Source organism: Pelobates fuscus, chromosome 11 (assembly GCF_036172605.1).
Source record: "Pelobates fuscus isolate aPelFus1 chromosome 11, aPelFus1.pri, whole genome shotgun sequence".
Classification (NCBI taxonomy): Eukaryota; Metazoa; Chordata; class Amphibia; order Anura; family Pelobatidae; genus Pelobates; species Pelobates fuscus.
Genome location: NC_086327.1, coordinates 41169249 through 41197204, shown reverse-complemented (window position 1 = coordinate 41197204; position 27956 = coordinate 41169249). Strand labels below are relative to the sequence as shown.

The 27956-nt window shown below is 40.3% G+C and overlaps 1 protein-coding gene across 1 annotated transcript; it reads right to left on the bottom strand.

Annotated features, from left to right (window-relative positions):
- Positions 1-1186: 1186 nt before the first annotated feature.
- Positions 1187-27956, bottom strand: DNAAF3 (dynein axonemal assembly factor 3). Its single transcript, XM_063436595.1, has 11 exons — positions 27878-27956; positions 25257-25399; positions 23340-23433; positions 20546-20703; positions 12685-12861; positions 8980-9102; positions 6049-6171; positions 5234-5456; positions 5028-5142; positions 3052-3126; positions 1187-2130 (listed from the first exon to the last, which is right to left on the bottom strand). The coding sequence occupies exons 1-11, from the start codon at positions 27951-27953 to the stop codon at positions 1962-1964; spliced, it is 1476 nt and encodes a 491-aa protein (XP_063292665.1). The 5' UTR covers positions 27954-27956; the 3' UTR covers positions 1187-1961.

Sequence of the window (27956 nt, the reverse complement as noted above, 5' to 3'; positions counted from 1 at the left end):
CAGGGTCTAATATCAGAATTGCAAAGATTCTCCAAATTGGCTCGTTTTCCAACTTTGCCATTTGTTTTTCAATGTGGCGATCTCTGCATGGTCTGCCCTGAGTGAGGCTGGTCCAGGCGGCAGTCAGTCTGTGCGTTCACTCAAGTGACAATCTTTTGGGTGTCACTAATAGGATCTTCCTGTAGGCCTGCCCAACTCATACCTCCCAATGTTGGGACAAACGCAGCAGCCTCAAAATCAGAAAAATAGTTGTGGCCGAGAAAGTAATGTGTTGGGATGTTGCACTCTAAAGAATGTTTTACCATTTCAGCATCTCTTAAATTATGCTTAAGCCTTCAAAGGCTCAGCCTTGAAGCAAAGTTTAAAGTGCATACCATAAGGGTATATTGGAATGGTTTGTACCATACATTCATTTATAATTTTGAAAAGGCTCATTTTATTTTTTTAAATAAACTTTAACAATTTAAACAATAAATATGATAAATACTTCCATGTTAAGAACAGAGACTTGTAAGTGCCCCAGACAGGTTTAGACTGTCTTTCCTGGGAGGTATTCTGATCAACAGAACAAGAATCACAGTGATTAGTCAAATTTAATGAAGGAGGAAAACAAATACGCTTTAAAAGGATAACGATCACCTCAAAAATATGTTTTAATATAAGAAGCCTTTTCATCAAGTACTGAAAGGATGTTTTTTGTTTTGTTTTGTTTTTTAATAGAGTATAATGGGGGGGGGGGGGGGAAACAAAAAAAATAAAAAAAATAAATGTATCCCTACCTTTGTATATGACTGAATGTTCCTGTCATAAAACACCTCGCGTTTGAAAACAGACACTATGGTCTTCCTTGCTTTACCCAAGGTGTATATAAGGCTGAAGGATCCAGTCATATACTAAAGGTCAGAATTTTTTTTTATTTTTTTTACATATACATTAGAAAAAATATATATATTTCCTCTCAATACTTGACAAAAGTGTTATTATATTAAAAAATAGTTTTGAGGTGACATCGGTCCTTTAGGCATCTTAGTGAACTGCATAACAAAGTGTTTTGAATTCTTCATGTACCTTTTACGGTCACAAGACAACTAAATAAAGAACAAAAGTTAAGAAAAAAAAAAATTGTACTAGTACAATGTTTGCACCGATTCCACTGAATGCAAGTCAAGATAAAACAAACAAAAAAAATATATGTGAAAATTAAATTGCTTGAACTATAGTGAAATGTTTAAAAATCAGCAACTTTGTTTTCAATACAGTAGAATCTGAGGTTTAGTGATCAAAGCTTGGAATGTCAGAGAACCTTAAAAATGTGATATCCCAGCTCAGGAAAATGTATGCCTTTAAAAGGCAGGGTCATAAAGGTTGACAAAAATTGCACTTTTTGATGACTTAATTTTGTTTTAAAGCCGTAAAATCGTGATGCACATGCTTCTGAGAATTAATGGTCTAAATGATTTGTGGCATATGTGCCTTTTTGTCATTTGCATCTATCGTTCAATCTGTTTCTTCATGTGCGTGTATGTACCGTTGTTACGCATGCTGAGTTTTTGTTTATTAATTTTTTTGGTTGGAGGTCAAAAAAACAAAGATTGTGAGATAGTAATTGTGATTATTGTGCTATATTTTTAAAATGGCAGTTTCTCTCAACTGGAAAAAGTTCCTGTAAGGTCATTAAATAAATAGGATGCATTGCTTTGCTCAGTAAAAAGAAAGGTTTACACTTTTCAAAGTAATGCAGATACTAGATCGTAAAAGGTACTTAAATTAAAGGTGAACCAGATCAGTTACGGTGGAATATTCCCATAATCGTGTTAAAGATTCACATTTTATAAAATTTGTACAGTTGAAGAGAGCAAGTGGAATGCTGTGATTTATAACCCGACGATATCGATATGGGTAATAAACAGGAAAGTTAACACCTTTTTGAAAAGTCCAAAATGAATGTATAAATATATCTGTTATAGCCCAGATGTCTGTCCTTCCAAGTCGTCTACACGTTCAAACTTAGCAAATGAGTCTCTTTTCCAGTCAATGGTTTCAGTGGTTGTGAAACCGGACTCCTTTGCCACTTTTGTCACTATGGAAACGTAGCTTTTTATCTTTTCTGCCTGGAGATCCACCATGAATCTAAAAGAAAAAAAAACAAACAAAACCAAGACTAAATAATTACGAACACACTAAAAAAAAAAAAAACAACATCGAAATGAGTCACTGATAAAGGTTTGTGATTTTGACTAGGTAGACCAAGAGCTCATTAAATTGAAAGTCTAAACAAAAAGGAATTTGCATCTTTGAAGATTGGACATCATTAGCTCATTATTCTCACTTCACTTGGGATTGGGAGACAATTTACTACACAGAACAGAGAGAAAAAGTTCTCTATTTGGGTTTCAATTACAATTTCCACATCCAGCATATACCAAAGTCACTATGAATGTAATCTATGCATGTTTGAGATGGAGTGATTGACACTTTTGGAACTGTAATGTGTAACCTTCCCTCTGCGAAAGATGTTTCTTCAAAGGCATATGTAGCCTACTGTAACTAAGGCTGAAGAATAGGTTTCCAATGGTGGTCTTGGAGTGGGAGGTAAATCTTTAATATTGGCATGCCCTCTAGTCTCGCTAGCAGGCTTGACTTTTCTATAGTGGAGCGGTACGGGCTTTTGTGCCAGTAACCTGTACATAAATGGCACCCAGAAGTGGGTGGGGGGCAGGGGAGGGTGGACATGGTTTTAATAGAACCAAACTCCACAGATCAAGACTAATTATTAAGTCAACCAACTTACTAATTATGGCTACAAGCTACAGAACAGACAGAACCCAGAGAGGAAACATTGGATTGGAAGATTCTAGGATCATAAATACTGAGCCCCTGGAGTTGGAGTGTCAGCGGTGAAACCAGCGCATTTAAAAAAAAAAATAAAGTTTTAATTAAATGCTTTATTTTAGTTAAACAGTTACTATAACTAGAATACATGTTTCTAGTCCTAACACTACAGAGTTTCTTAAATATGTACACAAAACCAAAATATTTGGAAACACTTACTTTGTAAGTTCCAAAATAAGAGTAGCTTTCTGGGCAGACATTAACTTGTGTGCGGAGGTCAGATGATGTACCATGCTGGGGACAAAAAATAAATAAAAAAGTAATTTTCCTTAGACAATGTGTCTAAGTGTTCCGTGCATCAAAATATCACACATTGTGCTTCTATTTGTAACCAACAAAAAAAAAAAGAGAAACGTGTGAAGCAAACCGCGAATGCTAGAATGATCGATCCGAAGCAGTGATCGATCCGAGTGAAACACAAAATAATCAAAAGTATTAAGATTTGGTATTCTTTAGCAAATTCAGGAATTCATTTTGTAAATCTTTCATAAAATGTTATTTTAGCCAATTCTCATGAGGTTTATTGATATGTAGTCAAGGAAGTACTGTTCGTTCGTTTGTTCGTTTGTCACTGGAGAAAAGTCTACAGAAAGGAGACCTGGAATGGTCACCTGTGCTCTATTACAAACTATGGGAGGTGCTAGGTGTGAAATGGAATGGCAAGTGATTGGAATAGGAACATCTATGGATAAATTCTGGGTCAAGATCTTTGCCAATTAATAATCGTATTTTATAGGCACTGAAAGCAAACATGAGTTCACAGATGACAATGCTATGGTACCAGGTAAGTTGCTTTGGTTATTATCAAAGTGATGCCTCCCTTTATACCACTTTAACCAAAGCTCTACACCTTTAAAGCTAAACTAATGGAATCTCTGGTGCTCGAAGAATCGCAGAGACAACTAGACAAAAAAAAAACAAAAAACTAAACAGCAGTATGTGTAGCTCCATATATCATTGTCCATTAATTATGCCAGGCATTAAACTGAAGTCATTGCCAATGTGTATTGTAATTTGGAGTAAATTCTAAAGTGAATTTCTTTAGACACGATAATTGCATAAAAACCCTAGCTGCCTTGAGAACTACACTTTGAATTCCTAAAAGTTCATGCATTAAACAATAACCCTGCAAAGACACAGATTCTGCAAATGTTATCTATAATATACTGTTCCATTCTTTTAAAGGGATAGTTTAGGCACTATAACAAATTAATGTAAATGAAGTTGATATGGTGCCAACTTACCAAGGTTATCAACTTACCAAAGGGGTGCCACTGATAGGCTGAGAGTGGTCAGCTGATGTACCTTTTCCAAGCCAGTTTAGTGAATGGGGAGTGATGGACTGGCTGATAGCATCAGCTAAATTCTCTCAGCCAATCAGCTGAGCCAATGCCTGGCGGCCCTCCACACTTCCTGAAAGTGAAATTTCTGGATGCCACTTGTGGAGAGTCTGAAGGTCAGATTGGCACTGGAGGCAACTTTGGGAGAACAGTTTAACCCCTTGAGGCAGGAGTGTGCCCACGGGCCTCCGGGAACTATAACAACTTCATTATGATGTCTGGAGTGTTCCTTTGCATGTATGGTTATGTGACAGAATTAATTGTATATATTAAAAATATAATTGAACATGTTTCTCAACTTAAAGTTCTGCGTCGTATGAATTCCACTCAACAGGAGATTGAGAATGTGCAAATGTGACATGAAAAGGAACGTTATTTTAGAGGACCTCTAAAGTTACCCAAAACACTGAAAAAAAATATACTTTTGGTTCTGACACCATTTCATCTCAAAGAAGTGGTCTGGGTGCAGTGTGCTCCTGTCATTTTAACCCTGCAATGTAAAAAAGGCAGTTGAGCAGAAATGTTTGCATTGAAAGGTTAAATACCCCTCTAGTGTGTCTCCTGGACAGCCTCTAGAGAAACTTCCTTCCCAAAAATCGAGTTAAACGGGGTCCTGGAATCAAATACTGCTTTCAGCAGCATTTGATGATGTTTGCCATGGTGTTTGGCTACGAATACACAGTTCCAATAGGGTTGAAACGAACCATTGTGGAACTAGCCCATTGGAATTCTATTGCTCACAGAGTCACTTTAATGTCAGCACAGCTTTATGATGGAACTATGGATGTACTTTACTTGCAAGAAAAATACAGGATGTTGAAGAGGTTGTGATATTTGCTCTTCCGATGCAAGTCCACGACAGAGCTGATGGGCAAGAAATGTATTTTCACGTTGTTAAGAGGAATAAAACCTACAAGGCAAAAAACAAAAAAACAAACAAAACAAAGTTAGTTAAATAGCATTCTGATGTAAGGTTTTATTTTACTCCTTCACAGTCTTACTTGTAGTTTTACTTGCAGTCTCCTGTTCATCGTTGCTGTGAGTGCCATTAGTGACATCCTTGCTTTCTTTACAAGATTCTTCAAGAGAGCTAGATGGGAAGATATGGCCAGGCTTTGTAGAGGCGGAATCCGGATTGCACGCTGCTGGGACGGTGTATCTTTGGCCAGTGATTAACTCATGGAACAATGAGATGATGTTGTACTGGGAGATGTCTTGAGCAGACTAAGGAGAAAAAGCCTTAAGTTAGCAGGATAGATAAAAGTCAATGATGGAAAACACATTTAAAGTTATTCAAATCAGATTTGATTTAAATTTGATTCAATGCTTTTGGAGAAAAAGTTTATCTAAAGATAGATCTTAAATAAAAAAACTATTTAAGAACAAATAAGGGTACCTATTTTTTGAATGGGTAGCTACTAATTAACTTAGAGTGTCAGCTGACTGCACCAGCCAATCTGTGGTGCACCTGCCCAGCGGCACTCCAGGCTTGCCAATAGTAGATTTCAGAAGCTGGGGGAATTGGAGATCTGGCACTGCAGGCAACCTTTGAGGTTTAACTGTTAAAGAAAAGTTTAACCCCTTCAGGAAAGTGTGCAGAGACCTCCTGGCACCATAACAACTTTATTTCGGTGAAGGTTATGACGCCCAGAGTGTTCCTTTAAATAAAAGTTAAAATCAAATCCTCTCTGCAAGTCAGTAAACCGAAAGCTCACAACTATAGTGAAAAGGAACACAAAAATCATAAGGCACTCACTTACGATCTATTTGCCTCAAAACGCAATCAAAAAAATAATTAAAAATGAAAGCCACTTACTTTTGCAAAGACACCATTGACAGTTTTTAGTAAGCTCTTTTCTTCAGTTTCAATGCCAAAGGCTATGTAAGGACTGGTAATAATGTCGCCCCAGTATCCTCGTGCTCGCACCCTGCCACTTCTCTAGGACATACAAGTATTAAATGAGATTTAAAACATCATTGACTTGTAAGATATACTAAAATTGCACAACACTGCCAAATGATAAGCAAACAAAAAAAATCTGCATTTTATTAATCTGGTATATTATCCTGATCCACCTTTATATTTTCTCCAGTTTTGAATCCATCCCTATTACCTCGGTGGTACGATTCCCTTATACTCTAGATGCAGTTAAAACACCATTAAGAAAACAAAAACACATGCGAAGTAGTTTGGATCATGGTTCCAATTCATGATAATGAGTTCATATTGTTTATCAAGCTTTTCTATAGGGTCTTACAAACAGAATATCGTTAAAGCATTGCAGACTTCAAGAGAAATGTCTCCCATCAAATGTTTTAATGCGCACCCCCCTCCCTTATGCTGCTCAGTAGTGTTTGGCACCTGCAGCTTTTCAATCATGCCCCTATCATCAATATTCTATTTTAGAATTTTGGGAGGTGCTGCATGGGAATGTAAACCCATTTATTTGCATTTTAAAAATAGATTAAATGGCTTGGCCCATTTTGTAATTTTGCTATTTTTTTTTTTTTTTTTTGCTGTTATTTTTGGGGTGTTCTTCTTTGTCTTTAGGATGAAAATGAACACCCCATTCCACTTGTTTCCCAATGTAATAGACCTTACTCACAATAGACACTCCTGTCTTAAGTCTCTGATTTCACAGCCAATTCAGTAAGAAGCCTAAGTGTGCTAATCAAGAGCATGTTCCAAGTCACTGGAAGATTAGTCTGTCCTTGGGAATACCAAGAGCATTTGCAAAAAAAGCATCTAATCAGTAAATAGATTAGGTCTCCCTGCGTACAAGTGGCTCTTTAGATTATCCACCACAAACTATATTTTAATTAACAGTCTGCTCCTTAGATTTGAAAGAACAAAAAAATGTACAAATGGTTGCCAAGTCTTCAGGTTTCTTAGCAGATTTAGAGCACAATGATGTATGGTGATATGTAAAGCAATAACTTGTACTCTCATCGTTCTATACCTGGTATGTACATATATAATGGTTCTGGCTTCAGAGGGAATGTCTCTAACAGGAAAGATTGGCAATTGACTTGTCAGGATTCTAGAAGAATCAGGCTTTATCTTGTTAAAAACATTGAGGACCAGGTGGCTTGTTAGTGTCCCGTCCCTCCAGCAGATGGTAATTCAGCACAAGGATTTAGATGTTAATGAGATGCCATTTTGGCCAATTAGCAAGCAGACATTTGCACGAATTATATCATAGGAAGCAGAATTTGGAGCACATGAGCAAGTGCTGGAAGAAGTTCTATGGTAGTTTCCAAATTTAAATAAAACATTACTTAGGCAGACTATGGAAAAGACAGATTTTTGTCACCTACAACCACAGTTAACTCCATAAAGACCAACAACAATATAATTATGTTGTAAAAATCATGGAATTGCAAGCGGGCAGAGCCTTTAGCACTCAGATGTGGTCGTCTTTAGTTTCTGCTGTCATCACAGAGTGTTCTGCACACTTTACAAGTAATCTGACATACATGGTATGTAATTTGGCATTAAGGGGGTAAATGACATTGGTCGTTAAAGGGACACCAAGCACCAAAACAACATACAGGGTGATTCTCTAAAGTGAGAATGCAAAGGTAATTTCAAATTGGGTCTGAACTCAAAAAGCTATGCTTCCAATTTGGCTACTTTGGTCCTAAATTTGAAATTCATTGTGAATTCTCACTTTAGAGAATAGCTCTGTTACTCTTAAAGAATCGGTTTTGGTGCACATTCACGGTTCCTTTTTTTGCAAAACATTGCCATTTCTGAGAAACAGCAGTGTTTAAATTTGGCTGAAACCACATCTCCAATGGAGACCAACAGTTTCTAGATACATCCTTATTGAACTTAGAATTGTTGAGCTTTGGTATCATGTTACACAGCACTGCTGGTCACTGGCAATGCTTCGCAGAGAAACATTTGATCCAATACTTCTCTGTGAAAAGCATTACATTTGCTCAGCATGGTGATTGCTGCGCATGCACTGTAGGTCCCCAATGCTTCACTGAAAATCATTTAAGTGAACTGAGATTGTTACTATAGATCTCACAGAAGGTAAGTTTAATGGCTTTTTTTTATTATTATAATGTAATGTAATTCCTGGTTCTGAACAACAGGTCTTATAGAATGAGCTCCGAATTGTACTTTAAAGCCCTATTTAGTTAGCTTGATACATTAGTTAAAACTAAAAATTGTCTAGCATTCTGTGAAAAGTCAGTGTCCACATTGCTCCCCAAGGACACATCTGCATGAAGTCGCGAACACTCCAGAGAGAAGCATTGGGATAATCACTGATCATTAATAAGTTCAGCCAGGAGGGGGCAGCGGCTATGTCATGACTGGAGTTACTGACAAGGGAATAACAGTAAGTAGATATTAATTTTAACCACATTGGGGAGTGCTACATCTAAAATGCTGGAAAATAACCAATGTCAGAAATACATGTTTGCATCATAAGCATTAAGTCAAATAACATCCATGCACGGTTGTCTACGATCGCATGTAATTACACAGACCAAGACTAAGGTTATGTTCTGAGCCACCTTTACACCTGCAATAAAATGTCATTGCATTAAAGTTTGAAATAAAAATAGTAGAGGGAGGAGGGGAAAAAAATTTAAATGTATGGTCATTCCAAGATACTGGACTCTGAAATTTCTTATAAAAGAAAACCTCAGGCAATACAAAGGAGTTCCCAAGATGTCAAAAAAGAATATATTATTCACATAAAATAGCATAATTACATACAATGTTACTCACATTTAGCACGCTCATGTGTGACGACAGTGTTTTGTTAGAGACATCATAAATTCCTTCACGAATCACAAAAGCCACCCCTTTTTCTCTCCAGCGGTTATAATCTGTGCTACTGATGGCACCAGCCTGAAACAAAGAACGTTTAGCATGAAATATTCACTAAAGGAAGCTACAATTCATGGGAGGAGTACTAGGGTTTCGAAATTCCAAGTGTGCTATGCTGTGACCATCCAAGGCTATACAGAAATATGGGATCTTTCCTCCAACAGCTCACAGCTCCTTGCTCCCAAGAGTAAGCAATGTCTAGCAATTCAGATGATATAGACCAAATCTCGTAAGATGTTTTGTCAAGCCAAAGAGCATCATGGGAGAGTTAGATCATAGCATATGCAATAGCAGAGGTTACTTATTCCAGTCCATGGTAATCTGCTACGGCTTTCTTTACAAAATGAACACAATCTCAGGAAAGTTAAATGTATGCCTCTAAACCTTTGACAACATAGTAGGTGGACACAATGAACAACTGGTACACCTCCGTGTTTGTTGGCCATCATTCAAATCAAGCAGGAACAGTTCATTAACATCACGATTTTACAGTCAGGGCGATACACTTCTAAAGATGGTAAAGATGAAACCATCCCTACACTACAATGGCTGAGCCACTTTAAATGTATGTATAATTACATTAAAATGGAGTAGCTAAGCATACTTTTTTTCATAAACAAAAAGTCCTGGTAGGCTTGGATCATAATCCTTTTAGAGGTCATGGCTATCAGGAATGTTTGGGACTTGTAAATATGTATATGTACCGGAGCGGTGGTCATATTTCAAGAATGACATTGAATGCAAAAAACAGTTGCAGCTGAAAGAGTTGCAGCGGAAATTCAGCACTTTGTCTTGCATCTCAGCTGTCCAATGACGCCAAGATGGGGCCAAATAAATACATTCTAATATAAATCTCACTCATGCTGTTTAGCGATACATTTAGTCAGTCATTATGGAACTCGAGTATTCTCTGGTAGTCTAGCATTCCCCCTCCCATTCCGCACACCTTTTGAGACAGCAAACAATGCAATGAGTAGGACCAGCAATCCACTTAAAGCGGCACTGTCATGCCGAACTTACCTTTCCTCAATCTCTTCCTCTTCTGCCCCTCTCTCAGGATCTGTTCTTATTTTCTTCCTGTCTTCTTTAGTTTTCTTTAAAATCATAAGACAAAGTAGGGACTCTTTGCCTTATGGAGGTTTCCTCCGCTTGACCAGCACTGACCAGAGGAGGAGCAAAGTGTGCTTCATTTCCGCTGGTCAGAGCAATTTTCCCTCAATCCTTAGCTTTCCTCCCTGTTCCCACAATGCTTCCCTGTCAGTATTGCCGAACGTCCTGTCACTAAGACAGAACACTGGCAAAACTGCCAAATTGCATCCTAACAGAATGAGAAGAGTTTCTCCATTCGTGTTAGGATGCAATTCGGGACTTTGTCCGGATCGCAATTTCATTTGAATGAATGAAACTCCGATCCTATTCGTGCTGTGGCTGCATCTTGCAGCCGCTTAGTAGATAGCTCCATAATTCCCACGGTATTAGGGAGTTATCTACTAAAAGGCTGAAAGACCTAAATTAAGATTACTTCGTATTAGTAAATTATGCCCCTACTCGATATACCGCGAGTAGGGGCATGTCTATTAAAATCTCCCGAATGCCCCTACTCGCTATTCCGCTGTGGCTGCTCACTGTAGAAAAAAAGTGACATAAATTACAATAAGGGGGGGCGGACCTATTGTCCTCCCACACGTCCCCCACCCTGGGCGGTGGGCGGGGGTCCTAGATAAGAATGGTGGGGGGGACCTACCGTCCTTCCCCTCTGGCCCCTACCCCTGAGCGGTGGGTGGGGGCCCTAAAAAAAACAATAAGGGGGGGACCTACTGTTCCCCCCCCCGCCCCCACCCCTGAGCGGCGGGCGTGGGCCCTAAATGAAAATCCCCCCCCAATCAAGGTGACTATGGGTCCCAAGCCCCTAGTCACCCTCCCCCCCCCCCCAAATAAAACTATCCCCTACCTACCCACCTCACCTTAAAAATAGTGAGGTGGGAATAAAATAACTAACCTGTAAAAAAAAAAAATTAAACTTACCATTTGACGTCTTCTTTTTTCTAAAATCTTCATTTTTCAGCCCCCAAAAAGGCCAAATAAAAAGCCATCATACCCGAACTTAAAATAAAATAAAAAACCAGAGCGCAATAAAAAAAACCAGACAAAAGAAAAAACCAGAGCGCAAAAAAATAATCCATCTTCACCTATGGAGGGCTCCGCGCAGACTGAGCTACGCAGGGCGGGTGAAGGCTTATAAAGCCTTGCCCCGCCCTGCAATTAGGCTAAGAACACTCTGATTGGTGGGTTTAAGCCAATCAGAGTGCTCGTTGTCATTTTACACAGCGTGGGAAAGTTCTTTGGAATTTTCCCACGCTGTGTAAAATGACACAGAGCACTGTAATTGGATGGATTTCAAGCCATCCAATCACAGTGCTCTGTCTCATTTTACACAGCGTGGGAAAATTCCAAAGAACTTTCCCACGCTGTGTAAAATGACAGAGCACTGTGATTGGATGGCTTGAAATGGATCTCTGTGACAGTAGGGCCCCCACCCACTGCTCAGGGGTGGGGGCCGGGGGGGGGGGGGGAGGACGGTAGGTCCCCCCCACTATTCTTATCTAGGGCCCCCACCCACCGCTCAGGGGTGGGGGCCGGGGGGGAGGACAGTAGGTTCCCCATACCCCCCCACTGCTCAGGGGTGGGGGCCAGAGGGAGAGGACAGTAGGTGTCCCCCCCTTATTGTTTTTTTAGGGCCCCCACCCACCGCTTAGGGGTGGGGGCCAGGGGGGGGGAGGACAGTAGGTCCCTCCCCCCTTATTGTTATTTAGGGGGCCCCAACCAGCCGCGCAAGGGGGGGTTTATTAGTTTTTTTTTACAGCGAGCAGGTTGCTCACTGCTTACTAGACATGCCCTTACTCGCGGTATAGCGAGTAGGGGCATATTATTTACTAATACTATGTAATCTTTACCGTGGGAATTAGGGAGTTATTTACTAAGCGGCTGCAAGATGCAGCCGCGGCAATGAATAGGATCGGAGTTTCATTCATTCGAATTCATTCGAATGAAATTGCGATCCGAACAAAGTGCCGAATTGCATTCTAAAAGAAACGAACATACCAGTACCGAACATACAACGTAATTCGCCAGTTTCGTCTAAAATGACAGGAAGCATTGCGGGAACACAGAGGAAAGGTAAGAATTATGGGAAAATTGCTCTGACCAGCGGAAATGAAGCACACTTTGCTCCTCCGCTGGTCAGAGCTGGTCAAGCGGAGGAATGCTCCATAAGGCAAAGAGTCCCTACTTTGTCTTATGATTTTAAAGAAAACTAAAGAAGACCGGAAGAAATGGAGAATAGATCCTGAGAGAGGGGAAGAAGAGGAAGAGATTGAGGAAAGGTAAGTACGGCATGACAGTGCCGCTTTAAGCGAAAATTGCTGACATGGAGATTTTTTTTTCTTCTTCTCGTTTGGCTATTTGGGCATAAATTCTAAAATTCACTTTGAATTGCAAGAGATTCTCATTTTAGTGTAAACCCTGGGAGTAAGTGGAAACACAGTAGCAATAGAGAGCATGATTTGAAACGAAAAACGCAAGAAAGAACAGAAATTAACTTACCCCCCTCTCATGAAGCTTCATTGTTAGGTCCCAGTCATATGCTCCCCTCCGGGAGTCGTACCTCCTGCCCAGAATCTCCCTGTTCTTCACGTCCCAGTATCTTTCAATTGGGAAAAGTCTGGATTCTGGCATTTGCCAAAATTTAAAGATAGATTCCAGTTCATCTCTTTCTCTGAACTGCAAAAAATTAAATAAAAATGTATATAGATATCTATATCTCGATGCATGCATCCTCATTCTCGGTGTCCTCTATCAGAGGCCTGAAAGTTTAGTGTAATATGTAAATGGCAATATAGTAATGTAGGGTCTTGCCCCCCATACAAGGCAGGCGCCAAATGCAACTGGGAAGTCCATCCAATCAGGAGATGGAATATCATATACATAACTACATTACTATATTCCCACTTACATATTACACTACTTTAATAAGGTACACCTTTTTTCACATTGTTACACTTTCTTATAGAGTAAAGGATGCAGAAATTATTTTCACAATCCAACATCCTCTAGCCCCCCGACCCCCCGTATAAAACCCAACATGTATAAGAGTTGAGGGTACATACATAAATATATACACACACACACACACAGTTTTAAATCCATATCGGTAAGTATACACACACGCATTTTACAACCATGTCAGCATACAGATGGTAATTATTTTAGATGAGAATAATTTTTCCTCATTTGGATCTCACAGTGAAGTAAGAAAAACCCAGAGCTACAAAGCAACGAATGTCATCTTACTATTAAGTCATAAGGACCCTATGCTGACTAACTAAAGATGCTCGTGTGCTGTAGAACACAGTTTAAGCTATGGAAGTCAGGGTATTTTTATTTTTTTTTTTTTTTTGAGTCTTTGGTACAAAAGTTGTATTGGGTAGATCTGATGGGAACAGATTGTACACCTACGGTAAGCGGTATTTGATCGGAATCCACGAATTTTGAGGGTATTTAATGGAAGAGTTGATGTCGGGGTACTTTATCAGAGGGCCTTAATCACTGACTATATTTTTTATTCATTAACATAGGATCTGCTAGTTTATAGAACTTAACGGATTGCAAATTAGTTTTTTATGGCACTGGCTTTTAGTTCGATTTATGTATTAAACAAATTAGTAGATATCCATTACATCTTGAAATATCTACATCATCATAAGGCAGTGCACACAGATCAGACTATATTCAGAATGCCATATTAATTCCAAAATCAGATTAGTTTAGAGCCTTGATGCAGAGTCCCCTGCTGGCAGTGTGCGCATCTGAAAAGCGAAACAAAAACAAAAAAAACGGGACAGGAAGGCAAGTAGGACTTAGTTCTGTAGACAGTGATGCTCTCTTGATCAATCTAAGGGAAGCCTTCTGGTTTAAAGACTGCTCCAGAAACTGAAAGGGTTGTAGATCAAGCTGCCAATATTGATACGTTCATGTAGTGAACAAATGCACTCCAAAATCACTTCTCTCTGCTATTCTGTTAAATGCAAAACATTTGTTTCCGATCGCAATCTGTCAAAAAGCAAGCGGATACCAGCTCTTCAGGTCTGATGGATGTAACAATCGATAGAAAATACAAAACTGGCAAGTGTAAACTGTTTTCAATGTACCATTATAGACCATTTAATTCTAGACAATTCACTAATATATAAATACACACTTTGTGCAGAATGTTCTTAATTTGCTTTCTCACACATTGTGTTGGCCATTAGGCTCCAGACAAACGCTGGTCTATAATGCAAATTAATTAACGGAGCATGCAGTGGCAACGTTAGGACCTTAGAACCGGGTATGGCAGAGTTGTCCAGGTCAGACCATCTCACCAGTAAGTATCCTCGGACAAGACACCAAGCAATCTGCCTACATCAAATCCTCAGATTGTAAGCTTGTGTGAGCAGTTCCTTTTCACCTTTAACTATACCCTTTCTAAAATTGTAAATCGCTACCGAATATGTTGGTGCTCCATAAATGCCAATGATAAGAATGGACAATTGCAGAGAACCCATGTGCAAAGGCACCTGTAACCAAACACTAATTCAGGGAAATAAAAAAAATTATGGTGCATTCAAAGGTTAATTTTAAAGTTCAAATGTTTATTTAAAGAGACACTAAAGCACCCAGACCACTTCAGCTCATTGAAGTGGTCTTGGTGCAAACTCCCATCACCCTTAACCCTCCGCATGCAATTATTGCAGTTTTAATAAACTGCAATAATTACCTGCAACGGTTAACCCCTCCTCATGTGGCTGACTACCAGACAGCCACTAGAGGGACTTCTGGGCTTGAAGGCGCCTAAACGACGCTGGACGTCCTCACGCTATGCATGAGGACTTTTAGCGTCACCAAAATCCCCATAGGAAAGCATTGAATAATGCTTTCATATGGGGAAATCCTAATGCGGAGCTGAGCCAGCGCCGATGGACATAGGATAAGGTAAGTGACAGAAGGGGTTACTAACCCCTTCTGCACCATGAGGGAGGGCCCCGACAAAGGGAGAAGCTATAAATAAAGAGTTTCCCAATACCTTTTGATAAAGCCCAAACCCGGGCGAAACGCGTCACGGGAAGGACTGGAAGCTATTTTATATGTTTTTATATACTTTTTGAGAAATAAAGTGAAGCTTTTTTATCCAATCCTCTGGCTTCTACATATTTCCTGGTGCTGCTGGTTTCCTGTTATATCCACATATCCTTTGGTGGGGATCATACCACCACAAGCCATCACCAGAGCAAGTCATTGCTCTGGATATTGTAAGTCGGATACCTACATTTTCTTTTCCAGCTTTTGGTTTTTGATACTGTACCATTGGTTTGTGTATTCGGTTTTTTTCTCCCATATTTATGGTTGCTGAGTTTGGACATCCTAATATCTACAGATCCTAAGACGGGGATTGTACCGTCCAGGCGCTATACAGCAGAGCTCTTAGCAGCTCTGCAAAGTGTGAGTTTGCCTTTTATCTACAGAATATTCTGTTTACAAATTATACCATCTAAAATTTAAACATATTGCACTTTTTATTGTTCTTATCGCTTTTGAGGTTTTTCCATGCTGTACTACCCAAGATCTATATGTATGTATGATATGACCATTTGATTTTTTTGTAACACTATTTTTTGGCGCGGTTTACCACTTTTCCTATTTTCACATTTCTGTAGAATATGATTAATAATGTATAAATCTGAAAGGACCAAGCAACCAAACAGAATCCAGAATTAGATTTTAATCGGGTTAGTGATGTATCTTTTCTCCCTGACCCTTCTTCTATTAATCTCTTCCTATGTTTGCACTGGCTTTCTATGGTAGTGTAAGCAGTCAAGGCTAAGTAACTTAAAATTACATGTAATTGCCTCAGTGATAATATGTACAATAATACATTTAATGATTTCTATAAATCAGATATTGACCATTTTATTTGCATAAAAGGGCTATTCAAGTATTTTAGCTCAACACCAGTTCACAGAACAAAAAAAAAAAAAAAAAACACAAGGAAAAAACCCTCTAAATTGATTTCAGCTAATTTCCATCAAAAGGCTTCTGTGCCAGAAACTCATCCATTTTGACAGTGAAACATGCAAGATAGATGGAAATCAACAAATAATGTGACATTTAGCATTAATGACAAGCTCTTTAGTACATTCATGCATCGAGCTTGGGAAGATGAAAGGACTACAGCCAGCTCTTCAATTATCAAGTAGTGCTACCAGCAGACGTGATCAAACGAAGGAGGGGAAAAAGATGAAACTTTAGCCCACACAGCCTTCTAGAATTCAGTTTATTTGATCAATGTACAGCTAATGCTCATAACAACATATCCTGGACATTGTGATTTTGTTTTTCTTCAAACAAAGACATACACATTTGTTTTGTGGCAAACGTCAGGAATGATCTATAAAATGCTTAACATTCAACTAGTCATCATAATCATGATATAAGAAGCACGGGAGTAACTTGCAGCTTACATATCCTGCTAGTTTATTATAAACTGGTCAGAGACTGGTCCACGACACTATAGGCACCCTCACCTTCATCTCATTAAAGTGGTCTGGATGCAGTGTCTGTCACCCCAAGTCCAGCAAAGTTAATTAGTGAAGAAAACCGACAGGTCATGCCTTTTTATAATGATTCTCTAGCTTCCCATTCAATGCATTGTGCATGCATAATGGAAACAAAACTGACACAATAGTCCTAGGCCTATTTACAGTTGCACGAAAAAGTATGTGAACCCTTTGGAATGATATGGATTTCTGCACAAATTGGTCATAAAATGTGATCTGATCATCATCTAAATCACAACAATAGACAAACACAGTCTGCTTAAACTAATCACACACAAAGAATGAAATGTTGCCATGTTTTTATTGAACATACCATGTAAACATTCACAGTGCAGGTGGAAAAAGTATGTGAACCCCTAAACTAATGACATCTCCAAGAGCTAATTGGAGTGAGATGTCAGCCAACTGGAGTCCAATCAATGAGATGAGATTGGAGGTGTTGGTTACAGCTGCCCTGCCCTATAAAAAAAAAAAACACCAGTTCTGGGTTTGCTTTTCACAAGAAGCATTGCCTGATGTGAATGATGCCTCACACAAAAGAGCTCTCAGAAGACCTACGGTTAAGAATTGTTGACTTGCATAAAGCTGTAAAGGGTTATAAAAGTATCTCCAAAAGCCTTGCTGTTCATCAGTCCATGGTAAGACAAATTGTCTATAAATGGAGAAAGTTCAGCACTGCTGCTACTCTCCCTAGGAGTGGCCGTCCTGATGACTGCAAGAGCACAGCGCAGACTGCTCAACGAGGTGAAGAAGAATCCTAGAGTGTCAGCTAAAGACTTACAAAAGTCACTGGCAAACGCTAACATCCCTGTTAGCAAATCTACAACACTAAACAAGAATGGATTTCATGGGAGGATACCACAGAGGAAGCCACTGCTGTCCAAACAAAACATTGCTGCACGTTTACAGTTTGCACAAGAGCATCTGGATGTTCCACAGCAGTACTGGCAAAATATTCTGTGGACAGATGAAACCAAAGTTGAGTTGTTTGGAAGAAACACACAACACTATGTGTGGCGAAAAAGAGGCACAGCACACCAACATCAAAACCTCATCCCAACTGTGAAGTATGGTGGTGGGGGCATCATGGTTTGGGGCTGCTTTGCTGCGTCAGGGCCTGGACGGATTGCTATCATCGAAGGAAAAATGAATTCCCAAGTTTATCAAGACATTTTGCAGGAGTACTTAAGGCCTACTGTCTACCAGCTGAAGCTCAACAGAAGATGGGTGTTGCAACAGGACAATGACCCAAAGCATAGAAGTAAATCAACAACAGAATGGCTTTAACAGAAGAAAATACGCCTGAGCTCAACCCGATTGAGATGCTGTGGCATGACCTCAAGAAAGCGATTCACACCAGACATCCCAAGAATATTGCTGAACTGAAACAGTTCTGTAAAGAGGAATGGTCAAGAATTACTCCTGACCGTTGTGCACGTCTGATCTGCAACTACAGGAAACTCTTGGTTGAAGTTATTGCTGCCAAAGGAGGTTCAACCAGTTATTAAATCTAAGGGTTCACATACTTTTTCCACCTGCACTGTGAATGTTTACATGGTGTGTTCAATAAACACATGGCAACATTTCATTGTTGGTGTGTTATTAGTTTAAGCAGACTGTGATTGTCTATTGTTGTGACTTAGATGATGATCAGGTCACATTTTATGACCAATTTGTGCAGAAATCCATATCATTCCAAAGGGTTCACATACTTTTTCTTGCAACTGTAAATGCTTTGTAACTCAGATTCTATGTTCTTTTGTGGTTTCCTAACTGATGGAACTCCTGTACGACCAAGTACCTCCCGCCCAGTCAGCTTAACCCCTTAAGGACACATGACGTGTAACATGTCATGATTCCCTTTTATTCCAGAAGTTTGGTCCTTAACCCCTTAAGGACACATGACGTGTGTGACACGTCATGATTCCCTTTTATTCCAGAAGTTTGGTCCTTAAGGGGTTAAGGGGTTAATAGCAGCTTCCCGGGACCCTGGAACGCTTCAGCCCCAGTCGTTAGAACTTGACTGTGGTCCCTCGGAGCACTACCAACTGACTAGGCTGCAGCCCTTTCCTTCCAGGCAGGTATTGTCCCTTCTGCCTATTCCGCTGCAGCTTTTCAAGGCGGCTATCCTGAACACTGCCTATAATGTGAGTAAAGCTATTGCCTTTACAGAGGCAATTGCGGCTCTCAGGCTTAGAACTTTTACACTTGTCCGGGGCTATGGGGATCATGCAGCCAGCCAACAGGTCCAAATATTGTCCTGTGTGAATGTTCAGGGATCCCAGTAACAGTTCCAATTGGAACGGACATACAAAGCTTTATTTTTACTTGGGTCTAGCCCATATGAATAATACATCAAGCTTGCTGTGACAAACTTAATAAAATACAAATAACCATGTCAGAAAACATACAGGAAATGTCAGAAAACATACAGGAAATTCTAATAACATTTATAAAGTGGTGGGGAAGACCATATTTAAAACATAATATCTCTTTTGCCTGAAGAATTAGCAATGTGCAAATCTACCCACATATGCAAATTAACAAGCCCTGCTATTAAGGTAGTACATGTAGCTGTTGCTACCAACAGAGGGCACTATAGAGGCTCCATAGCTAAATTCACCTAGTTGGTAGCAAGCATCAGCAGGACAGGAGAGCACAAAAAAACAACAATACACAAATACACTATAAAAACACTGCACCTATAATGGGCACATGGGGATTTTAAGAGAGAAGGTCCAGGGACCTACATAAAATGTTAATCTGAAATTCCTGGTGATGGCGAGTATCGTCACGCTGACATTTAAGCACAATCTCCAGTATACGAAATCCTTGTTTGTTCATTTATTACCTAGTGGCTAGACCATTGTATTTCTGTACTAGTTACCCAGACCCAGCCTGTATTCTACTCTGATTTTGCCTAGCTCTTTGTTCCTGTGTTTCCGTGCACCAGTCCTCGGCTAGCTTCTTACTGTGAGTGGCTTATTATTCCTGAGTTGTTTATTGTTCCAGTTTTCTTTCCTACTCCTGTCCTATACGAATGGTTCAGTTAGTGTTGATATTTCCACTTTCTATTGGAGCGTTTAGTCTGCCCCGCTAAAGTCCGGTAATGTGCATACATTTATGCCTACTGTGTCTTTTTGTTGGGATGTAGCTTGTAACTTGCCGGAGGATCCTTTCAATATGCAGAGACCAGAATAGCTGCCACAGCTATTGGATCCCTACCAGCCTCCTCACAGCTGACCTTGGTGAACCTCAAAGAGAGGTCAATAGCTTTAATAAAGCGAAGACTATATGTAGATGGAGGATGGAGCTACTATATGTGTTCATGGATAAGACATGTATGTGCACGTATGCATGTCTATTTGTCACACAGTAGTGCAAATGAGGTGTTTCAACACATACATATAATGAGTCTTCCCAAGTCTCCAGATCTGCCAATGGCATTTTTCCATAGTACACAGTTCACCATTAAGTTTCATCTGTATATATTTGACATACAGATTTAGATTTAAAACCTCAAATATCAACAAAAGAACAATTTTTACCCACAAGATGATTGTCCTAAATTGTTATAAATTGTCTACATTGAATCTCTTCTGGGTGCAGAATGGTGCAGTGGTTAGTTCAGGGTTATTCCTCATGTCAAGAAAATGAGGATGAAAATGAATGATTTGCCTTTTTATATCCATGTTATATTTTCACATTTTGATTTAAACTCTGTTGGCTTTGCAGTTATTCCAAGTGACCTACTTTAGATTAAGAACTACAAGTTTTAATCAACACGGTAGGAGCTCTCAAAAAGGATCTACCTTGATGTCAGTCAGACTAATTGATGGGTTAATGCGCTCTTGGTAGTCGGGGTCTGTGACGCATCGGATAAAGAAATCACACTTTTCCTGAAGATAGACTGCTGTCTGACTACGGATTAGGCTGTTCCCAAAAATCTCCAAGAAAAGCTCGCTTTTTTCTGGAGGAGGAGAAAAAAATAAAATAAATAAAAACCAATTTTTTGCATGAAAGTAATAGTAACACCATAATATAATATGCCCTTTTTATATCGCGATGGCAATAAATATCAGTCTATGTAATGGGTAGCATATCACAGGGAGAATTCTGCAGAACACTCAATATCTTATTTTTAGACTTGTAGAGACTATTACACAGTGTGAATTATATTAGACTGATTAAAAAATGTGATTAAAAAACAAAACAAAACACAAACAACCTGCTCCCCTCCCCTAGCCCATATTCACCCTTCGAAAAACAATCAATATATGTGTGTGTTAACCATCCACACGTCTGGTGGACATATCAAGTGATCTCCATCATTTGGTCATAGGCTTTTCATTTCTCAAACAGAATCACAGCTGGTCACTAGAGGTGGCTCTGATGCAATATTCCAGATTAAAAATCCTCTGTACACTCTGTATTAGGGAGACATAGTGGGTCTGTTAATTGGATTCATGGTTTCCCCCTCTGTCTGGAATTACCTGTACCTGATGCGTTCTGTTAATTAGAGTTTGATAGTTTTAACGTTAGGAAAGACCGGCATCACAAGGCCACAGACTTGGAGTCTCCAGCGCGAAGCCAAGTCTCTGTCTTTTAAGGTACTGCACATTTTTAATGTATAAACATTAATTCCTGCAGTAGGCTTTATTTAAAGGGTTACTCCAACCACTAAGACCACCCTAGGCAAAGATCCATTTTGCTGCCCCCTCTTGAATGCAACTACACTCTCAGAAGTTTATTCACTAAACTATGAATTCAGTGAATTGGAAATCAAATTGCATAGTTTAAGCAAAAACAGCTGAACAGTGACTGTAGCGGAGTTGGCAAATTCTTCTAAATGGTATAAATTTTGCCATTTGGTTTTTAATTTGGTCTGATCAGCTGTCCCTTTCCTCCATAGTGCCCAATCTCTCTCATAAGCGTTTATCCCTAGCTTTCTCCTTTGTTTCTGTTTCCCAAAGCTTGCAGTCTCTATATTCATGATTTATCTGCTCACTCTATGCCACTGATTCTCTCCAGCCTGTTTCTCTTTATTCCAATAGGGTTATTCAATAACGTGAGAATTGTTGGGAATTCAAGTTGAACTTCTAATTTATGGTCAAAACACCTGTTAACATTCTCCAGATTTGGCTACTCTGCCCTTACACTTACAATTTTTACTTTAGTGAATAACCTGGTAATTATCTTCTGTCAATTTCTCTTCTTTTTTTTCCCTGTCTATTCATTAAGCAGTGAGTTGAAATATAACTTGAAACATTTAGGCCAAAACAAAAGAGTTGTACAAAGTCATCTCAACTTTTTCCTGCTCCCTCCAGAGTGCTTCCTGTGTTCACAGGCAGGGGGCAGCCAGGATACCAGGTTACATCCTCGGGTGCTGGGGATTCCACAGACCCTCTCCCTGAGCAGATGATCTGCACTGCAGCAACAGGGAGGCAGAGGGAGCACAGGATATGGCTGCGCTGGGGGGTGGCTAAACAGCCACTTACCCAGCGCTCCGACCCCAGGCAGGAGAAGCCCGCTGCCCACCCACATGAGCAGCCCACCCAGAAACCTCCCGGTGGGCGCCCCCTGCAGGTCGGCGCCCCAGGCGAATGCCTAATTCACCTTAATGGTAGCGCCGGCCCTGTTCATAGGGGTAGGAGAATGTATGTGCAGTGTTTCAGATTGAAACACTGCACATACTGAGATATTTGTAATTGTGTGCCGGACGTTCTTAGGCAGTCTAGAACTCTGTTCCGGGCAGCCAATGTCAATTCTGTGCATATTTTGCATCGGTCGTCAGCGTGCTCATTTTCTCCCTCGTAGACATCACCTGCAAGGGAAAGATTGATCCCCCTCCCTCCCACTGTCCTTCCTTCCGCCTCCCTTCATTCCCATAATATGTAAGAACCCTCCCATCGCTGGTCAAGAGCACGCGTCAGCATGAGAAGGCTGTGATTGGACAGTGCGAGTCTAATATGTAATGTCAGAGGGGACAAGGAAATCAGCTCCTGGCTCTGAATTCCAAGTGAGTACAAGGTTTTATTTGACTATTATTGTGCAAACTGAGGGGGGGGGGGGGGAGCCTTCTCCATAGTGCCCAACAGGGCATTTTACACAGGAAGGGTACCTTTTCCCCCATAGGGTTGGAGAAACCCTTTAAAATATTTTATAAGATCCTCATTTCTAGGAATAGAATTACCCAAGAATGCAACTATACAGCCTGCACTTACTTTCTCCTCCTCCCTTTTATATCTGTACATTTTATATCTCACTAGGTTGTCCAAATATTTGTTAAATGTTTCTATATATTTATCCTAAATTTTCTAAAATTTAGAACAAAATGTATATAACGGGGATACATTTGGAAAGAAAGAGTGGTATGGCTGGGAACGGCTTGTTTTGCTTCAAACCGATCTGTCTAATAATATGGAAAAAGAACAGACGTTCCAGCAACACGACCAATTAATTTTAGAAAGATGAAGGACTGCAGATCATCATATGATGTGGTTATAATCAACACTGGCAATGAAAGTTACATTTCAGAAATGGCTCACAGAAGCTGATGCAGGCTCTGAAGATTTTAAAGCTCGTCTAGAATGAACTTGTTTTTACCTTGTAAGCCCATTTGTTCTGGATTTTCCAGGGCCAGGTTTAAAAAGAGAATATGCCGAGTCAGCAGCTCCAGATCACTCTCAATTATGTAGAACTAAGGTGCAGAGAAAGAGGAAAAATTATTAGGAAACATGCAGATGGTTAGACAAGAATTCTACAATTGTACTTTTGAGCAATTACTGGTACTTGACTAGAACATTCTGACATGGTCCTTAGACTTGACAAGAGAGTTAACAAAATCACCTATTGTGCAAAGGCATCATGAAAGACCTGGCGCTTCATCCCTAAAACGGACAGTCTGTGGATAATCAAATTGTCAAAACAGTTGGAGATTTCTCAATAAATATTTTGAACCAATTTATTTCTTAACTCATCATTTAATGAATGAGCCATCTAATGACATGGCAGAATAGGGGAAAACTACAAATTGCAAGATAAACTACAACTCCAAGATGCTTTCTCTATTCTGGAACAGTTCAGCATCTCTGCGCTCTGCACAGAGACTCTGAATGCTCCCCATAGAGATGCATTAATTCAATGCATCTCTATGAAGAGATGCTGATTGGCCAGGGCTGCATTTTGCTGCCCATGCACAATATGCTCCCAATGCTTTCCTATGGGAAAATTAGATTATTATTTGATTATCTCAGCCAAAGAAGCAGAGGAGGGAGGAGACAGATGAGATGAGACTGAAGCGGGACTGAAAATAAAGCGAGTAAACCACCTTTTTTTTAATGGCAGGCAAGGGGGGCATGACATCTAAACAGTGCTTTTACAATGATGGTACCAGCAACTATACACTATAGTGTTCCTTTGATGAAGCAGTTTTGGTATATAGATCAGGCCTCTACAGTCTCAGTGCTCGGTTCTGGGAGTTAAATCTTGATTTACATTTATGCAGCACTAGTCACAGCTCCCTGCATTTGACTTGCACAGCCTTCCTAAACACTATCAGGAAAAATATATAATGTTTACACTTATTGTATTGCACAATCTGTTTAGTTGTGCATTGATTACCCCTGCACTGTTAATAGCTTGCTATACCCTGCAGGAGCCTCTTGTGTGTGATTAAAGTTCCATCTAGAGAGCAGAAGATACAAACTTCTAAAATAAATTAAATTCTAAAATAAATTAGTTTTCCTGGCACTGCAGGACCTTCTAGTGCCCCACTACCTCCCACCCCCCATCTCAAGTTGCTGAAGGGGTTAAAACCTCTTCAGTGACTTACCGGAGACCAGCTGGTCAGGCCCCGCCTACGTGCCTATGCTTTCCTATGGAGATATCGGCGACGCTGGAGGTCCTCACATAGCGTGAGGACATCCAGCGTCGTATAACACACTTTTCATGTTCTATGAACACGGAAGTCCCTCTAGTGGCTGTCTAAAAGACAGCCACTAGAGGAGGAGTTAACCCTGCATGGTAAATATTGCAGTTTATGAAAACTGCAGTAATTACACTTGCAGGGTTAAGGGTAGTGGGAGTTAGCACCCAGACCACTCCAATGGGCAGAAGTGGTCTGGGTGCCTGGAGTATCCCTTTAAATCTGATTGATAATAAAAAAAATATTTTTAAAAAAACACTAAAACTGCTTCATTAGGCTAAATTTTGTTGGTGTCCCTTTAATTTTGGTGTCCATGACCACAATCTATCTCTGCAGGATATTTCATTCAGACATCACAAGTGATTGAAGACCAGGTGTATCCACTGACATTAACATAGAAAGCCATTTTTCTGAGCCTCTTGCAAAGAAAAGCTGACTACACATCATAATATTTTTACAGTTGGTTTTCTGTACAGTATTAGAGAGAGAAACACGTATTTAATGTCCATGAACACAATGCATCTCTGCATGTCAGGAACCGACTTCCATGTTGGCATTGACAATTGTCCAACTACTCATTTTCATTACCAACTTACATGAAGCCTTCTTCGTGGCCAGCGACGTGCTTGGCAAATAGTTTTGAGAAGATGTCTGGCATCGCCACCACCCACCAGCAGAATATGCAGTTCTGGTATGTCATCTTCTGTAGAAGACATATGTCTGATAGTACTCTGAAGACCTACAAATAATATAAATTATACAACCTTGTTAACTAGTTTCATAAAAAAAAAAAAAAAAAAAAAAAAGTGTACTGTCTTTCATGACCTGAAATTAAACAAACCACTCTCCAAATAGAAAGAAAATAAATCACTTAAGTAAGCGTTAATTACCCCCAATGTAAAAAATGCATTTAATTATTTGTTTTTCAATGGGAGGATATCTGAAAACAGCTTGTAAAAGTCTCAGATCTCTTGTCTGAAGCCTTCGCAAGCCCTCCCCTTCTAACCCCGCCCAGACTTTCGGTGGCTGTCAAATCACAGACTTCCCAATGGGAAGTCTTTGCAAGGCAGGTGCTCTGATCATTACCTATCCTTTAAATTCATCTTCACTGAGCTAAACAAACCAGTTGTTTGAGGGTCAGCCAGGAGGGGTGTAACCAGGTTAATTTATAAAAGTGCAATTTTTTTTATTGAAAGATGCACTTTTTGTAAAATGACAAAGACGCAAGCTTGAGTGTCCCTTTAACCCCTTGAGGACACATGACATGTGTGACATGTCAGGATTCCCTTTTATTCCAGAAGTTTGGTCCTTAAGGGGTTAAGTACATTTAAGAACTTTCATATCAGACAAAGAGTAGAGGGATCCCTATATCCTATTTTCCATTTTATTAAACATAGAAAATCAGTTACCTGCATACCCTCTGTAGTGCTTATGGTAGTTATGGTGCCAGGAGGGCCATTGCATCCTCCCAGTTCAATGTACTTAAAGATAAACTTAACAAAACCGCCGTTGGGTCTGTTTCTTTTCTCCCATCAGCCTCTGTGAAGTTTGAGTTTTTGGGATAAGCAGTTCAGCCCGCAGTAGGGAACTGCTGAAGAATTGCATGCTAGGTATAGTAGAGCTGCCATCAAACTATTGAGAGCGTCATTTAATTTGACGGAGCCAGTGACCATGCATGTGTGCAGCTGCCAGACATTTTAGCGAAATTAAGCATGGATGTAGAGACTTGCACAGCGTACACCCATATAATGCTTGTACAATGTACAAATATCTGTACAGTCAAAGCAGGACTTTCAAACCTTTCTCCTGTGACATGAAAGTGATTAGTGGAATGCTTATAGTGGAAGCTTCATTTATAAGTAACTAAGTACAAATGAACATGGAGAGAACACCTCTTTGCACAATAACCAATACAATGAGTATAGTCTGTAATGCTGCCACCCTTCCCATGTGTTCCCTATTAAGGGTTCATAAGAATGTAGGGGATTAGAAAAATACCCTCTCTTTCTCAGAAGTCTTTGCCTGAAGCTGAAGGAAGTTAGTGTAGGACACAGCTAAGAGATGTGCCTTGACATGGCAGGTGGGCTTGCATCTAAATGGTCATTGGAGTTACTAAATAACCGACAGTTATTTACATATACATAGGGATTTGGTGGATCCCTATGGTGGGGATCCCTGGTGGTCCAGTGGCGAGAGCGAACTCTAGCCTGCAGGCTAGAGTTCACTCTCGTGAGATCAGAGCATTGCCGCAGTAACCGCGGCAACGCTCAGACCTTGCGAGAGGACCCGGCAGAGCTGCTGGCTAGAGCTCCGCCCGTCCTCTCTCCTGCCTCCCTCCCTCTCCTGCCGGCGGCCGCATCTCAGTGCCTGTGGGCCGGTGAGGGAGATCTTTGATCTCCCCACCGGCCCATGGAGGCACACAGCACGTCCATCGCGGCCCACCGGGCATTTGCCCGGTATGCCTGATGGCCAGTCCAGGCCTGGAATAGTGCTTGAATCTTTATCTACCCATACAGGGACACTATAGTCACAAGAACAACTACTGGCTTTTTGCAGTAAACACTGTTAGAAAAAAAAGTCAGTGTTTATATTACAGCCTAGGGGCACCTCCAGTTGCCACTCCTCAGGTGGCTACTAGAGGTGTTTCTGGGTCAGCGCTCCACTACATTTACAGTTCGCAGTAGTGTTTGACGCCATTCCTCGCCTCCACTACGTCCTACGGAAATTGCTAAGCAGAAGAACATGCATCATCAGTTATTAATAGAACACTGCAGGGGTTATGGTGCCAGTAGTGGCCAAGCAGTGAAACCATTACAGAACAGTTTCACTTCTAACCCAATCCGACTGCCCCTACAATACAGTGCTTGGCTTAATAGAGCCAACAGAAGCTCCTAGAAGGAGCTTGCCAGCTCTCCGAGCTGAAGCAATGATGTGGGGTGCAGTGCCCAACGGACCACAAGTAAGAAGTCAAACTGTGGAGCACTCCTGGAACCATAACTACTATAGCGCAACTGCAGTGATTATGGTGGTTGTAGTGATCCTTTAAAGAGAACAGTGCTACCGCTTGTATTGAATACAGTAATTATGTTAATTATTTGCATAATTCAATAAAAACGACTCAATACCACCTGTAATCAGCAAGCATTTGGGAAAATAGTTCTGATTACAATTTTATAAACACTACAACTCCAGGGGGAAAAGAAAGATTAGCACTCACAATGCTCCTGCAGGTCTAGGGCAGGACTGAAACCCCACCAGCTCGGATACACTTCTTTTAACGCTTCAGCAGCCATTGC